Source organism: Oryzias latipes, chromosome 4 (genome assembly GCF_053564925.1).
Source record: "Oryzias latipes strain Hd-rR chromosome 4, Olatipes_Hd-rR_3.1".
NCBI lineage: Eukaryota > Metazoa > Chordata > Actinopteri > Beloniformes > Adrianichthyidae > Oryzias > Oryzias latipes.
Genome location: NC_136240.1, coordinates 33,831,829 through 33,849,083, shown reverse-complemented (window position 1 = coordinate 33,849,083; position 17,255 = coordinate 33,831,829). Strand labels below are relative to the sequence as shown.

Genomic DNA, 17,255 nt, shown 5'->3' with positions numbered 1-17,255 from the left:
CCTGCTCAGTTCAGTTCATTGAGGGGGGTTTCTGCCGCTCACCCCCCCTCTATTAGCCACTGTGTTACTGTAAGCTGCCCCCCCTCCTGACTCCCGTCCTTCAAGCGCTCCCTCCTCTTTCCCTGCCTCCCCAGCTCTCCGCAGCCCCATGTCTGTGCCCCTCGGTTCGTACCCGGCTCATTTTGGCGTGGTGTCCCATGCAGGACTGAATGGGGAGCTGGCCAGCCCCGGAGGATTCGGAGGGGCCCTGACCCTCTCCCCCCAGATCAGCGCAGCAGCAGGGGCCTACTCCCGCAGCCCAATGGTGAGCACCGTTCAGCTTAACTTGCTGATTTTGGAAGAAATCTAAATCGAGTCAGCGCCGTCGGATTGAGCAGAAGATTTTTGAGATTTGATCTTATATTTTATAAACCAAAAAGTCACATTTATTAACAAGAATCCAGTTTTTTGCCTGCTACACCTTCGGATTAAGAAGAAAGAAATCAGAGCCGTGAGCGGCGTTGTATGGCCCCGCAGGCTTGACCACACACCCCCACGCCACCCTTTTTTTGACCCCGCCCTCACTGCCTGAGTGGCGGCTACACACCCCTCCATACACTTGACACATTCATGAAATACAAACCAACAATTTTTGTAAAATGGCGGCTTTTCTGTTGGATTTATCTCCATAGCAACCATATTATTTTTTGGTCATCTGGGGTCGACGAACAGATCTATGTAATGTTTAGAGAAATCGGCAAAAGTAAACTTTAAAATTTCCTCGGCAACAGAGGTTTTTTGTTAACCACACCCTCATTCCTAATATGATCATATTGTATTAGCATGAGCCAACAATTTAAGTATTACATTTTCACAATGTTCTGGTAATAAATGTGCGAGCAACAGGAAAACGCCACTTTTGCCAGCTCGCCATGCAAGTGATGTTCAAAGTTTACAACTTCTAATTACAACATTTTTTCCTGATGATGCTCGAGGAGTTCGGAGGTGATAGACCGAAACTCTCCAGGAGAGGTTTGAAGGAGGTACTAAAGGGGATTATTGTGGGAAGTTCAAGATAGCAGCCTCTTCCTGAGGTCAAGGGTTGTAGACTAAACCTTTAGGAATTTCTATGAAGATCACTCAAACAAAAGCCCCCCCCATGGCGTGAAAATGGGAAGATTGCCAAATTTCACATTTTGCCACAAAATTGGTCGCCATGTGTGGCCATTCCATAATGACAAAACTTCCATTGATTTCCTAACTCGTGTGTTTTTGTTTCGTTGGTGGATTTTGACATTTTTTGAGCCCCCTAAGAGATTTTGGCCATTTTTTTGATGGTTTGTGATGTCATCATTTTTTATTCCACTATGCCCAAACTTCATTTTCGACGGGTGCCAGGTGCTTGCACATTTTTCAAACCCTGTGGTGGGGGTGAAATGTTTCCTCCAGGGCTCAATTAGAAAGAAGAATTCTTACTGCTGCCGGACGGAATGATTATTTGTAGCTCTGATTGACCCCAATGCTTTTTTCCTGTGTCTCCCCACCAGGTGGCGTATGACACCAGGTCCCACCTGAGGGCTCCAGGGCTGTCCTCTTCTGTTCCCGGATCCTCCGGCGGCAAACCGTGAGTGTTTCCTGGAAAAGCTGCAACCACCATCCGGCTTTTCCTGATCTCTGTTCTTACATCGTCTCAATGACGTTTACATTCTTATGACCTTGAAACCTGAAACATAAAGTGGACACGTCCAGATAGGATTTTTTCAAATGTCAGGACAGATGAGGACGAATACAAATGAAGAAAATAGAAGATTTCAGACCTCGTTGTTTTAAAATTCCATTTTGAATATTTTGTCATTGATTTTTTTCACAGGCTACCTGTAAAAACTTCCCAGGTAAAAGAAGTGTTCTGACATCTGACTACTGTTTGAAAAAAAGGGAATCAGGACAACTTCAGGCTTGTTGGACATAAATCACAGCAGTTTAACTTAAAAAGTGATATATTTGTGGATAAAAGAGGCCCTTCAGCAGACCTGTCAGGGTGAAGCCCCTCCTCACCCAACAGTGGCTGTGGTCTGTGACCCTGATGGGTAGATATAGCGGTCGCTCTGAAGATGCATGAATAAACCAAATAAACATGAGTGGAGGTTAAAAAGTCAAGATTATACAAAACTTTGCACAGGAATTGGTGGGAAACTGTTCAGAGCTTTGCAGAACTTTCTACATCTTTACTTCCTGTGTTTTTTGTTTTTTTTTGCAGAGTAGCGATTCGTTCCACCACTAATTTGAAATCATAAAGCAGTCTTGGCCCACTCAGCCGCTGAAGTATTGATCAGCCATTAACAATGCCACGCTGACTCTGGCCTGCAATACGAGCTGCCATTACGCCTTCCCTCCCACAGCTGCTCTGACCTCAGTGATTGCTCCAGTCTGAGCAAATATTCCCAGAGTTTTAAGGCCAATTCAGAGCCGTCAGACCTGCCGGCTGAGACAGACTGTGTGGGCATTAGTGAACTCTGTGCGTTGGTTCAAACGGAGCTGGTTCTGCACACCGATAGACTGATTTGAAATATCCGTCTGGTCATGATTTTATTTTTCTTTGCTCACTTTTCACCCTAAAGTCGATTTTTTTCTCCTCCCCGTCTCTTCCTAGCGCCTACTCGTTCCACGTCAGCGCAGACGGGCAGATGCAGCCGGTGCCATTCCCCCCCGACGCCCTGCTGGGGCCGGGCATCCCGCGTCACGCCCGTCAGATCCACACGCTCAGCCACGGAGAGGTGGTGTGCGCCGTGACCATCAGCACCTCCACCCGCCACGTTTACACTGGAGGCAAGGGCTGCGTCAAAGTGTGGGACATCAGCCAACCGGGGAGCAAGAGCCCCATGGCCCAGCTGGACTGCCTGGTGAGGCACAGGGGGCGGCGCCGGGGGATCCGGTACGTCATTTTCAGGTGTTGCACAGGTGATCTAACTGCTTCGCTTGTGTTGTCCAATCAGAACAGAGATAACTACATCCGCTCCTGTAAAATTCTTCCTGACGGGCGAACCTTGATTGTGGGCGGGGAGGCCAGCACGCTGTCCATCTGGGACTTGGCCACGCCCACCCCACGCATCAAGGCGGAGCTGACGTCGTCCGCCCCCGCCTGCTACGCTCTGGCCATCTCCCCCGACAACAAGGTGTGCTTCTCCTGCTGCAGTGACGGAAACATCGTCGTCTGGGACCTGCACAACCAGACGCTGGTCAGGTGAGGAGAACCTCTGCCGTCAGAGGCGGAGTCAGCCAGGAGGAGGAGGCAAAGGAGGAGGGAGGAAAATGAGGGAGGCAGGAAACGTTTCGTTTTCTGCAGGTTCTGTTGCAGATTTGACTGATTCACAGTGATGTGAATACAGAAAGAGTCAGAAATGCTATTTTAAGCTTCATTTTCTGTGACTCCACCATCAGAAAAATGCCACAAGAACATATTAAGAAAACAAAAAACTATTTTCATCAGAGTAGGTCCCAAAAAATGAGTTTTATTTGTTCTGCATCTCCTTTTTGTTTTTAATACAGTTTGAACTAACGAACTGGAAAACTGAACCAAACAAACAGCAAGATCCACTTGAAATATTCAGATATTCTCAAAGATTTAGTGGAAATTCCAACTCAACAAACTGCAAATTCATTTTTTTCTATAAAGTTTCTTACATTAAAAAAGTCACCTAAAGTTTCCACATTGTCTTGTTTGTGGTGCTGGAGGACGTTCTTATTTTTGTATCTTTAACATGGAAGTAGCTTTCAGAAATCTGGGAGAAATATCACAAAATGTTCTAAATTCTGTCATTTTTGGTTTTTTTGTGGCCAAATGATTAAATCAAAATCCAAACTCACTAAAAAATAGACGCTTCTGAATCCGTTTTTCCACGCTTGCTGTGCCTTTGGGGATCGGTGGTCCTCCTGCAGGCAGTTCCAGGGCCACACCGACGGCGCCAGCTGCATCGACATCTCCAACGACGGCACCAAACTCTGGACGGGAGGCCTGGACAACACGGTCCGCTGCTGGGACCTCAGAGAGGGCCGGCAGCTGCAGCAGCACGACTTCACCTCACAGGTTCTCCGCCGCTCCATGGCTGAGAGGATGTGGTGGTCTTTTTCTCTTTGATCTGGACTCTTCATTTCCTCCCTGGCTGCAGATCTTCTCTCTGGGCTACTGTCCGACAGGCGAGTGGCTGGCTGTGGGGATGGAGAGCAGCAACGTGGAAGTCCTGCACGTCTCCAAACCCGACAAGTACCAGCTGCACCTCCACGAGAGCTGCGTCCTCTCCCTCAAGTTCGCCTTCTGCGGTACGAACGCCGTCAGCGCCCGTGCAGCGCCCGTGCAGCGCCCGTGCAGCGCCCGTGCAGCGCCGGCGCTCCCCCTGCTCCTGCTGACATGCAGTTCTGTGTGGGTTCTTTTTCAGGAAAATGGTTCGTGAGCACAGGAAAAGACAATCTGCTAAATGCATGGAGGACGCCATATGGAGCCAGCATTTTCCAGGTGAAGGCAATGCGTAGAATCTGACCATCAGGTTCAAACTCTGGCAGCTTTGCTAAGCTGCGGCGCCACGCTTGGCCTGCGTTGGTGTCAATTTGATCAGCAGGACGTCATTAAAAATTCCCTTCTGAGTTCCCTTCTCTACCCGTCCGTTTGCCTTTGAGCTCGGAGCAGGGAGTTTGCGGTCCGCCCGGCGTAATTTGAACCTCACAAATACGATCTTCTTCAAACATCATCGTCCCGTTTGCTCCAGATTTAATCCTGTAATCCTCCAAAGACGCGTCTTCCTCTAGTGTTTTCTGCCTCTTCCTCTCCCCTGCACACCAGCACACGATTCTTAAACTGGAGGGGCGTGGCCTTCTCCTGCCAGGTAATCACCTCCAACAATATAAGATGGCATCTAGAAAAGGCTAAAAACATTCAGTAAAATCTCTTTTTTTTTACCCAGAAATCCCAGTGTTCTTCAGGTCTGTCAGCTTCCTGTCTTTCATGTATTCTTTTTTTTATACTAGACTCCACATAAACAAAGTGACTTATGTCACAACCTTAAATGTAAATGTCAGACACACAAACACTGACCAAAGAAAACAGGAAACAGAAGGAAATGGTTTCTTAGATTCCCAGTTTGTGGATCCAAGGTGACGTCTGCACACAAACACACACTGTTGCACACACACACACGCACACACACACACACCTTTATTTGAGGAAATAATGGATCCTGCAGATGCAGGGGTGCAGTATTTTTAGCAGAGCCAGGACATCAGGGTGTGAATGAACCCAGAGGAAGATGAACCTTTTGTGTGAGTGTGTGTTCTTTCATTTCTGCGTGAGCTGCAGTGGGCGGCGGGGTTGGCGGCTCTCGTCTCCCCCAGTGGACTGAAAGGAGGATGTTGGCTATCTTTTGTTGTTGTCCAAATGCCAAACGGCGCTCTGCTGTCAGCGTGTTACACAGAGCTGCTCTGGTTCATCGCCGTCCTCTCCTGTCTCCTCTCCTTTTCTTCTCGCCTCTCCTGTTCCCAGTTCTCCTCTTCCTCTACTCCTGCGTCTCCTTCTATTGTTGTCTGTGTGAACCCCCCCTCCTCTCCCTGACCTTGTCTTTTTGTTTATCCTCGTCTTTCTTCCTTTTTTCTTGCTCACAGATGTTCCTGTCTGCCGACATGACCTTTATTTACGACCAGAAATGTAGGAATTGTTGCAAACTTCTGTCGCATGTTCGGCAACATTAAACATTCTACCAAGAATGATGTCATCAGATTAAAAAGAATAGAATAGAATAGCTTTATTATCACTTTTCACATGTACAATAAGATTTAAAGGCATTAGTGCAAAAAAGATCAAATGTATATGATTTAATGTGTAGGTTATGAAAATACAGTATGTTGAATATGTTGAGTAAAATATGTAAACTTCAAATAATAAACAAACAAGTAAATAAAATAAATACAAAAGGGAAGAAAAGCTAGTTTGTCAATAAGGAGGTAAAATAAATATATTAAAGAAGAAACATTAATAAACAAATATACATATGCATGTGTACACATGTATGCACACATATGCATAAGAATGTGCTTAACAGGAACACACCAGCACAGTGTGATCAGGACAACTGATCAATTAAAAACTATTATAAATATTATTATTAATTATTATTAATATTGAAATGAAAAAAACAACCTTTATAAATAAAAGCCTTTGCATACGACAGTTACGGAAACTGCTTTACCTAAAACAATTAAACATGAAATAGTAAAAAAACAAAACATTCTCAACCTTCACCCCCCCCCCCAACACAATATGGCTGCCGATCAAATTTCAAAATAAAAGGTGAGAGGAAGTCTATTATTTCAAATATGCGAACATGCAACAAGACGCATCAGACACTAAAAAAGCAGAATTCAATTCAAGTCTAAATAGAAAAAGAGACGTTTTTTATTTGAATTATTTAGAATCCTAAACTGTGTGACATAAAAAAAACCACTAATAATTTATTCAGCTTTCTCCTGGATGCATCAGATTAATTATGACAAATTTTAAGACATATTTTTTTATTATTTTGAATTCAAATTTGGCCCAAAACATAAAATTTAGCCACACTTTTCACAAAACTGCAGGATTTAAACTCAAAACAAGAGGTTTGTTATTTTTATTTCAGCCTCCTTAAGAGTTTAAATAATTTCTTTCCTCCTTAAAACTATAAATCTTCAAAGTTATTCTAGTATTTGTTTTCCAGCTTTGTGCTGTCACGCAGCAGAATCACGTCTAAAGACGTTTGTTTACTGTCTATTCAGGATCTCACCATCTTTACTGGTGCTCCATGTATATTATTCATCGACTGCTGTTTAGCTTTCAGAGGTTTGTGAACTGAAGTTAAAATGAATGTTTTTACTAAAAGAGTTAGAAATAGACTGTTTTTATCTTTTTTGTGTGGTTTGGATATTAATTTCATGACAACAGAGGCTGTTTTATCTTTTGCTGGGAATATTTGATGCACTCTGCTGCGTTGGTGTTTGTAGTTCTGCACAGACAGTCAGAATCAGAATTTCCTTCATTGTCATTGTATTCACAACAAAGTTAGGATGCTCCAAACGGGTTTGAAAAGTAAAAGTCAGGATTAGAATAGAAGTAATAAAGAATAGACCACCTGCGTGTCACGCACACGTTTGCTCATTTTTCGCCCGTATCCCCCCATGAGTGCAGTTGTGACTAAGGCTTGTGCTATCCTATGGGGTCCAGATGACCCCTCCCCCTTCCATTGACGTGTTCTCCCTACCATGACAAAGGTGGATAAAGGTGGAAAGATTTCATGTAATCCATGGACACCAGTGAAGATCACAAATCATTGAAGAACAAAGGTTCAGAGCACTGTCTAGTGGGTCTAAATTCATTCATTCATTCATTCATTTATTAGTTCCTTTCATGAAAATTATTGATTGTCCAATATTTTTACATGTTTGTCTTACAATATTGAACATTTTAATGATTGGAAGGGAGCAGAATTGAAGAATACTATTCTTATAATTGTCTGCTCCCTTGTAAACATTGCATAATGTGAACATTTCTCACACCATCACCTGTCCTGTAGTTTCACCATAAACAGTTCAAATAAACAGTAAAAACATTCCATTCAATAGTCAAGTTTGTACAAACTGAATCATATTCTGACAACTGTTTAACTGATTCTCCTGGGAATTCCACATTTTCAGCCTGACTATAGACAAACACTTTAGCTTTAGTTTTGTTCAAGGCTAACTGTTGTTTGAAATCAAATCTTCTCCTAAGATTTTCGTCTCCTGTGGTAAAAATAAAAAGCTTTTGTGAGTCTTCAGGTAAATCTCTGTTTCTGGCTTTTAACCCTTGTGCTATCCTAGGCACTTTAACATTGGGAGTTGGGTCATCTAGACCCACTAGACAGTGCTCTGAACCTTTTTTCTTCAATGATTTGTGATCTTCACTGGTGTCCATGGATTACATGAAATCTTTCCACCTTTATCCACCTTTGTCATGGTAGAAAGAACACATCAATGGAAGGGGGGGTCATCTAAGATAGCACAAGGGTTAATTAAACCAGATCTGAATGGACGAGACTCTGACCAGTGGATAGAAATGGTAGAAAACAGTTTTTTTTTAACATAATTGCATCAAAACACGCCAATAAAGTGAGACGTTCAAGTCAGCCAGATTGGTGGGAGTTTCTGAAACCAGCTGGTGAAAACTGGGGGGTTGAGAAAGACTCACATGAAGGCCGGAATGTGTCCGAGTTGCAGTGATGAAGGTGAATAAAGCTTAGTGCTGCTCTGCTGATGCTGTAGGTGCTGGAGGTGGGACCTTCACAGCCGATGCTCTTTTCTCTCCAGCTCTTTTCAACTTTACTTTTCCTTTTCCAACTTTTTCTATTACCTGTCACTGCAGCACTTCCTCCTGGACCCCCCCCCCCCCCCATCCTGCTATCTCGGTTTGGTTTGAAGGATACGGTGTGAAATGGCCTCTCGCTGGTGCCTTGATGATTGACAGCCCTGCTGCGCTCGTAGCAGAGGAGGGAGGAAAGAGGAGGAGGAGGGGAGGGGGGTTAGAGGGAAGCAGAAGGAGCCCACATCAGAGCGGGGTGCTGACTGAGGAAGGGGGGGGCGAAGGAGGAAGAATAATGGAGGCGTAGTGGGAGAGAGGAGATGCTGTTGATCTTATCAAGCCAGAAACCTGTCGACATGGGGGTGGGGGCAAATAAAAAAGCCTTCAGACTCTTTTCTGTCTGTGATGCTGGATTTGCTCCTAATGAGGCAGAAGCGTGACTCAGCATCTCGGAGACGCGCCGTCATCTGTGTAGAAACATAAACCGAGCCTTTTGGTGAAATGCAAATGTGTTTTATGGAGCCATGAGTCATGTGCTCCCTGTGGCCTCATTCCAGACATTACATTAGTTTTTCTTTTATCCTGTGTTTCGTGCGCTTTTTTTCTGTGTCAGAGTGGGACCTCTCTTTTTTTGTGGATCTTTGTGTGTTTTTCTTTCACTGTGATCACCTTTTGATCTATTTTGAAAGCGTTCCTGGTGGTCTTTTAATCGTCATTATGCTGCTTTTAAGCCAAAATCTCCTCACCTGTGTTGTTTTCTAGGACAGTGTTTTTCATCCGGTGTGCCGCGGCACACTAATGTGCCGTGGGAGATGGTCAGGTGTGCCATGGGAAATTCCCCATTTTCACTGATCTAAAAACATTTCCATCTTCAGGATATCAGCTCTGTGTTCATCCAAACAGGCCCTGATAAAACACTGAGTACTTAGGAATATGAAAGATCATAAAATACGTTTTTCTTTGTGTTTATTTGATTCTATTAAAGACATTTTGATAAGAACGACGGTACCGCAATTTAGCCGTACATTCAGCTGTTTTCTGAAAAGTCCCGCCCCTTTAACTGTCTCCACCAATCATTCTTGGAGGCTTAATCACATGTCATCAGTCTGACCAATCAGAAGTGGTTAAAGTCTTCACTTCCTTGTTCTGATTCTGCTCATAAAGTCTCTCAGTTCCAACAAAAATACCAGCTAAAGCTCGTCTTTAGCGGTGCAGAATCTGGTGTCAGACCGTGGAACAAGTGAACAAAACAATGAAGCTCAGAGAAGAGAGTCTGTCTGCCATCACTACATCTCCCATGATGCATTGGGTTAAAGTGACAGCGTCTCAGCGCACGATGAGTCGTCCTTGTTGATCATCTTGAAACCACAACAAACAGTTTTTAAATCTTTTAACTTAACTTTTATTACATCTTTTAGAAAAACTGCTGCAACTTTCTGCTTTTTCTGCCACAATTATCACAAAAATGAATGTGAGATCATGGAGGTTGTAGATCAATACATAGTATGAGTTTCTCCTTTTTTTTTAATTTTTGGATGCTGGTGTGCTGCGGGATTTTTGTCAAGGTTAACCCTTGTGCTATCTTAGATGACCCCCCCTTCCATTGACGTGTTCTCCCTACCATGACAAAGGTGGATAAAGGTGGAAAGATTTCGTGTAATCCATGGACACCAGTGAAGATCACAAATCATTGAAGAAAAAAGGTTCAGAGCACTGTCTAGTGGGTCTAGATCAGGGGTCGGGAACCTATGGCTCGCGAGCCATATATGGCTCTTTTGATGGTCACATGTGGCTCGCAGACAAATCTTTAATTATAGTTTTTTTTTTCATTAGACCAGTCCTTCTCGGGCGCGATGCGATGCCAGAGGCGCGCAGTAGTAGCGGTGCTTAGAGAGAGAAATCTGCGCCAGCGCTATCAGTTACTATTATCTATAATTTCACAGAGTTTGTACCAGCCGGAAACCTGTGAATTGACGTGCCTAAAACTGCGCGCTCCCGTCTCTGAGAAAGAGCGCGCAGATGCGGGGACGGGATGTGTGAGGGAGAAAGCAGAGGGTGGGGCTGAGGTGTTGTGGGGACCGGCAGCAGGTGAATCGCGCAGGGATTGTAAAAACCTAAAACCCAATGCCCGTCACTCACTGCAGCGTGTGTTTGGCTCCCCGTCTGCATGTGAGCAGTCTGTCTCACATCTAAAGAACATTCAGACCTACGATGACGTTTAAAGTCTCAACGCCTGAACGAAGCAGAAACTCACCACGTATCAACCAGACTAGACCATCAGCAAAACTACCACGAGAAATACTCATCATTTATCAGCAACGGCATAACAATGTTATTAAAAAAGAATCCACAGACTTATTGTACTTTAAAAATGTTGAAATTAAATCAAATGCACACATTCATTTGTATATTTAGTTTTAAACAAATTGTCGCGGACTGAGTTGGATGGCTGTTGGGCCGCGTTAAAAGTTCTGGAGTTCATTGAACGCGTCAAGCAGAGATCTGATTGGACCTCAGTTCTGTCGCTCAGCCTGTTGTTAGGTAGTTTGGACCAATGGGGTTCAGCTATGGGCCGAATAAGGGAAATGGGAGGGCTGCAGCGGTAGCAGGGGAATATAAAGTTGGGAGAAGCGCTCTCGTGTCGGCGGGAGAGATTCAGGAGTTGCTGAATTAATTGAACGGCGTTTGTTACGGTCTGCAGTAATCGGAATAAAGAACTTTAAAAGAGGTTAAGTATCAGTGCCTCAGTGTGGGGAAGGGACACTACATTATTGTATGGCTCTTTCGAAATTACATTTCAAAATATGTGGCATTTATGGCTCTCTTGGCCAAAAAGGTTCCCGACCCCTGGTCTAGTGGGTCTAAATGACCCAACTGCCAATGGTAAAGTACCTAGGATAGCACAAGGGTTACAGTGTGCCGTGGCTCAAAAAAGGTTGAAAAACACTAGTGTAGGACATAGTTTCTGCAGAGCAGCAGGGGTTCACTAGAAAATCACCTCTGAGTTGTGGGCGGGACTGTTGGCACGCAGTAAGCCTGCCCCCGTTTCCCATCATCCTTTCGTTTACACACTCTCCGGCTAGCGTACAGCTCCTCACACACTCAACCTATCATTAGCGGTGCAGCAAAAAGGGCGAGCAATAATGTAGACATCCAGCCGTACAGTTTGGAGGAAAACAAAGACGTTTAATGGATCTATTTGTCTGACAGTGGATGCATCAGAATGGAGCGGAGCAGGGAGCTTCTGGCTTGTCGTAGTTGGTTCTCCGTCCCACCTCCAGGCATTTCTTTTTGTTTACTCCTCATTCACAGCAATCTGAAGAAAAATACAGTTTTGAGCTTCATTTTTCTTGATATATGTCCTCCATCACCAGAATAACGCCACAAGATCTTGTTGAAAACAAAATTTTTTATCTGAATGGATCTCTAACACCTCTCTTTGTCTCCCCATCAGTCCAAGGAGTCCTCGTCCGTGCTGAGCTGCGACGTCTCTCCGGATGACAAGTACATCGTGACTGGATCCGGGGACAAGAAGGCTACTGTGTACGAGGTGGTGTACTGAGCACCAGCATGAGATGGGGGCAAGGAAGACCGCTTTTTTCTTTTCTTTTGTTTTTTTTTGGGGGGGGCGTGTTTCTCACTATGGCAGCACATCCGCAACATCAGCACCACTGAGTCGGACTCTCTGAACCTCAGCTCTAAATCTTCAGCTCTGCTCATCATTTGGCATTAGTAGTAGCTCCTGAAGTCCCCCCTCCTCCCCCGTTTCCTTTCCTCCCCCACCACCTTTCCAAGTGAGGGAGTGAGGCATCAAACTGGGGGCGAGCGGCAGAGCAGGAAGCAGCGCGATAAGGAGGACAAAGGAGGTGAGCGGCGGAGTGTAAAGATAAAGTTATGAAGGGAACGACGAGGAGGAAGGAGGAGTAATTAGGGCCGTTTCCTGATTAAGAGCTCAGCGGAAGTGGGGGGCCCCCGGAGGAGGCGCGGAGCAGCACTGTGGGACTGCCAGCCAGGAGCACCGATACCACGCCATCGATTCATTAGCCAGACAGTGGAGGCCTTAATGAGGCTGACGCCGCGGCTCCATCTCCCCAGTGAGAGGTGTCAGGAGCCGGGGGAGCTGCGACGCCCCGAGATGGAGGGGGGGGGGCGCGGCTCCGATTTCCACAAACACTGATGCGAAACACACCCACGCAAGCAGTACGTCAACGGGTCCCCCGTCTGCGTCACCTCCTCCAGGTATGGAGGGGGGAGCACATGATGCTCCTAATTAGGCATTCAGCGCGGCGCTCCTCGTCTCGTTGCCTAATATCTGTTTTATTTTCTCCTGACAAAGCCGCCGTCTAATGAGCTGCAGAGTCGATGGGATTCTCCCAGGGCTCAGAGGCGCAAACGCAGAACATCGGCGGATCTGTTCCTTCTAATTCTGCGCATCGTTCTCCTGACACCGCGCCGCTCTCACGCTCATCTCACGGCCCGGGGAGCCCAGGCTGAGGCGGCGGCAAATTAACACCGTTCAATTATGCCATCATCAGCAGCTAAATGAGCAACAACTGATCTACAAATGTCTTCACCTCCACGTCTGCCTGTCGGCTTCCCCCAGAACTTCAGACAAACGTTTGATTTCAACTCTGAGGAGAAAAAAAAAATCCAACCACGTTTTTTGGAGTTTAACAATAAATGGACTTAATGGATGAATCGATTTCTATTTCTGTACCGTTAGAAAATCATTTCAAGATGAAATAAATCAATTATTATCAATATTGGAAAATAACATATGGACTGAGGTACAGTAGGTTTGTTTTACTGTGAGGTAAAAACCACCCAAGAGCATCACAGCAGACAGCAAACACACATGTGTGATAAAACTGATCAACCATCATTCCAGTCCAATGTGTGGACAGACTTGAATAAAGTCATGTGACCATCCAGTGTCTAGAATGTTCTAAGAATGTTCCCTTTGGATTCTTTGGATGTGGAAAAACAACAGTCGACTGAACTTTAGGAAACTAACATGTGAATGGATTTGACATTCATTTTTGGGTTTTTTTTTGGACACATATTTCATTTACACTTGATTGTCATGCAGGAAATAAAAGGAACCTGGATCGAATCGGATGAACAAACATCGACTATGAATCGTATCATCAAACGCAAATTATGAAATGAATGGAATCGTTTAAGTGAATCATTTCACCCATGAAGGTTTGACATTCTTCAGTAAAATGAAAACAAAAATATGCAAATACCGCCCCTGCATTTCTGGACACTTCAAATAGTTGATAGCGTGCAGCTTTCAGAATCTGGAGAGGAAGTGCTTCTGTTCTGATGTTTAACCTCAACTTCGAGGCGATCAGTCAGATTCTGCTTGTCCACATTACTTACGCACATCGACTGTATCAGAGAACTGGAGTGACGTCACCCGTAGAAAACGGTTTACTTCTGGCTCAAACCAATTAAGTCCAGAACCAATCAACTTCGCTGGACGATTAAGAAAAATCTGCAAATAGAAATGACATCCCACTCCAACGGAAAATTGAGCAAGAAAATGAGACAGAAACCACAATCCAAAAAATGACCACTGCAACTGTTTAGACGTAAAGGTTAAAGGTCAAAACAACCAAACGTTGAGGCCAAATCTGAACGTCTGTCCGGGATTTTCTACGCTGAAAAACTGCTTCTTCTTTACCGATTCCTGGTTGCTCATGTGAGGCCATGATGAGTCAGAAAATCGCGGGAACATCAATGCTGGGGGGGAGGGAGGGAGAGATACATTTTTATTAGTCTTTGTTTTCCTATTGTACCTTTTTCTTCCGGGGGAGGTTTTGGGCTCACAGCATCCATAAATCCAGTCTACAGATTAAAAAAGCAAACCTCCATAGAGAGGCCAAATATGCTCTCAAGTCCACTTTTTGTGATTCTGTTTTATCCCCCTTTTACCCCGAAATGGTATTACTCGTACTTTAGCCTGTTTTTAGTCCTGACTGTGTGGTTGTTCGCCTCTCGTTTCTGTTGAAGTCTGTGGCCTCAGGCTGACACTCCGCACCACTGGTCCCACTGCTACTGCATGCTTGTTGCACTGAAGCTCCACTGCTGAAAAACACGAGCGGCGCCCCCGTCGTTCTCAGCGGGGGGAGAAGAGAAAAAAACTTTCACATTGCAGTATGTCATTTAGTTTGAAGTCTCAGATTTTAGCGTCTGTTTGTAGTTGCTGCGCCGATGCAGAACAGAGGAATTCTGGGAGCTGGAGTGAATCCGTTTTCAAACCTTTTCCTGGGGGCGGGCAGCCCTCAGGCTCATGTACCACTCAACATGCTGATGCTGTATACTTGCTGTGCATACGGTGGTGAAACGTGAGTGTTTGGGACATTTGATACTCTACTTAAAGTATGTAACCTCTTTCTTCTCTGCCTTTGCTTTTGTTTTCCATGTAAAGATCTTTGTTTTATTTTATTTTTTGGTCTGTTTTTCACAAACTCATTTCTCTATTTTAAGCCAAGGAACATTTTTTCAAAGCACTGTGTCTTCCCTCCTGATCATTTTCCCTTGTTCTGTACAACAAATACAGTATGTGGAAGAATAAACCAGATGTTCATCCTTTCACGCGTCTCTGGGGTCATTTTGTTGATCTTTTCTCTGATTCTTCAGAGTTGAGATCTCCTGCAGTTGCTATAAAGTTATGCATTAGGATGCTTTTTTGCATTTTCTCTCTCATGAAGAATCTTTCTCTGGGAATTCTTCTCTGTCCAGCTCAAGTCTCCCTCTGTTGACGATTCAACGCACATATTTTTACCTTAACCCTTGTGCTATCTTAGATGACCCCACCCTTACATTGACGTGTTCTCCCTACCGTGACAAAGGTGGATAAAGGTGGAAAGATTCCATGTAATCCATGGACACCAGTGAAGATCACAGGGTTACCCCTTGTGCTATCCTAGGCACTTTAACGTTGGGTCATCTAGACCCACTAGACAGTGCTCTGAACCTTTTTTCTTCAATGATTTGTGATCTTCACTGGTGTCTATAGATTACATGAAATCTTTCCACCTTTATCCACCTTTGTCATGGTAGGGAGAACACCTCAATGTAAGGGGGGGTCATCTAAGATAGCACAAGGGTTATGGGACGTCCTGGTAAAATAAAGGTTAAATTAAAAATATCTTGCAAATAAACTAGTGTTTTTTATGACAGTATTCCTGTCTAACTAGATTTTCTGAAATAATCCAGTCACTGGGGGTCTTCAAAGAGCAGATTTTAGAAAAACTGTTGTGAAAAATGACACAAACCAGACATTTTATTCCACCACATGCATGAGAATCTACAGGCAACAGCTGCAGACAGAAACGCTTTCTGTTCCTTTACACCCACAGTACAGCGAAAACCCTCGCTGCTAAAACGTTGGAGGAATTATTTCCACAGACAAACGTCTGTCTCACCTCAGCGTGATCTCTGCTTTACCTTTTTAAACAGAGAACCCCTGCGATGATGCCGCTGTGAAAACCAGCTGCAGATCAGGCAGGTTCGCCTCTCAAAGGGGTTTTTCCGTCTGCAGACGTCCCCCATTCCTCAGATGACAGAAGCGTCTCCCTGCGAGCTCGCAGTGTGTACTCACCTTTGGCTTTTTATCCTAACATTCCTCAGATGCTTCCTGACACCGCGCCGTCAGACGTTTGAACGCCTGCTTCCTTTTTCCAGTCAAACCTGCCAAGGATCAGATTTGTGGAGAAAAGCTCAGCTGCGCATTCGTTCACACAGCTTCTGAGAAAACCTCATCCACATCCATGCAGCATGACGCAAAGTGAACCCGCGCTGTTCTTGAAAGAACTTTATTTACATGTTCATATATAGGAAGGATCACGATGGTAGTTAAGAAAACCCCAGTCACTCAGTCTATATGCGTCCTAACAAAAACAAAAAAAACATACATAACATTGAGTTTTAAAGGTAAATTCGATGCAGCAGAAGTCTCGTTCTGACCGATCTTCACTTCTTCGACTGACTTCCATTTTTCGTCTCCTGGTTGAGGTCCGGAACATCTCAGCCACTTTTTTATGAAAGAAAGACAGAACTTTATGCTGACTCCTGGTGCCACATCAGAAGGAAACCCGGTCCGGTTCCGTCGCGTACGCACAAATGATACAATCATGGTGCTGCTAAAAGCAAAGAAGGAAAAGAAGAAAGCAGCTGGAGCCTGACAGAGCATGGCACCGTCAGCCGGAGCCGACCGGGTTGAAGTTTGGACTTCCCGACGGAAGAGTCCGTTTATGCCTTCAATGCTCTGCACTTAAAGGGACCAGCTGTTTGCAAAATACTCAAAAGATAAAAAAATATGTTTTTTTTCCCCCTTGATCACTACAGATGTTTCATTAAAAAATTAAAAATAAGTAAGAAAAAGCAAAAGCTCTTTGGAGGAATCCCACATCTGCACAGCCATAGACGAGCATTTTCAGAGGTTAGACAGCAACGTTTTTTTCCAGAGATATGACTTTGCGCCTTTCTTCCTTTTTAATTCTCATAACTGAACTAAACAATGGGACAAGCGGAGTGTCTCTTGGTTTCCACGCCACCGATGCTCTGTACAGTCATTGGTGCAGCAGGGAGCCTTGGCTCCGCCCCCCCTGGTTTTTATCAAGCAGAGTTCAGTAGATGACTTCATAGACTGTGGCCTTCTTGTCTCCGGATCCCGTGACGATGAACTGGTCATCGGGTGAGATGTCACAGCTGAGAACCGATGAAGACTCCTTGGACTGAGCAAACGTAGAGGAAGTTACCTTAGAAACCACACGTATGAAAAAAAACGCAGTGGAGCTGCTGGAATCTGCACGTCTACCTGGAATATGCTGGATCCATACGGCGTTCTCCATGCGTTCAGAAGGTTATCTTTTCCAGTGCTCACGAACCATTTACCTGCAGACACACA

At 44.7% G+C, this 17,255-nt stretch overlaps 2 protein-coding genes across 11 annotated transcripts in view; one reads left to right on the top strand and one right to left on the bottom strand.

Annotated features, from left to right (window-relative positions):
- tle2b (TLE family member 2, transcriptional corepressor b) overlaps positions 1 to 12,877 on the top strand; it is a 104,691-nt gene extending 91,814 nt beyond the window's left edge. For 4 of the 6 annotated variants that reach the window (XM_023954565.2, XM_023954564.2, XM_078946334.1 and 1 more), the window contains 8 exons: positions 135 to 304; positions 1,527 to 1,603; positions 2,630 to 2,879; positions 2,973 to 3,220; positions 3,916 to 4,063; positions 4,146 to 4,296; positions 4,413 to 4,489; positions 11,790 to 12,877. In XM_023954565.2, the coding sequence (XP_023810333.1) occupies positions 135 to 304; positions 1,527 to 1,603; positions 2,630 to 2,879; positions 2,973 to 3,220; positions 3,916 to 4,063; positions 4,146 to 4,296; positions 4,413 to 4,489; positions 11,790 to 11,897 (1,229 nt within the window). In that variant the 3' untranslated portion in view covers positions 11,898 to 12,877. The remainder of the gene's footprint in view (positions 1 to 134; positions 305 to 1,526; positions 1,604 to 2,629; positions 2,880 to 2,972; positions 3,221 to 3,915; positions 4,064 to 4,145; positions 4,297 to 4,412; positions 4,490 to 11,789) is intronic. The other 2 variants (XM_078946333.1, XM_023954566.2) reach the window with 1 other exon arrangement.
- A 3,268-nt stretch (positions 12,878 to 16,145) lies between these two features.
- Positions 16,146 to 17,255, bottom strand: part of tle2a (TLE family member 2, transcriptional corepressor a) — a 38,826-nt gene continuing 37,716 nt past the window's right edge. For all 5 annotated transcript variants that reach the window (XM_078946332.1, XM_023954560.2, XM_023954561.2 and 2 more), the window contains exons 19-20: positions 17,166 to 17,242; positions 16,146 to 17,082 (exon numbers count right to left, since the gene is read on the bottom strand). In XM_078946332.1, coding sequence (XP_078802458.1) covers positions 16,975 to 17,082; positions 17,166 to 17,242 — 185 coding nt within the window. In that variant the 3' untranslated portion in view covers positions 16,146 to 16,974. The remainder of the gene's footprint in view (positions 17,083 to 17,165; positions 17,243 to 17,255) is intronic.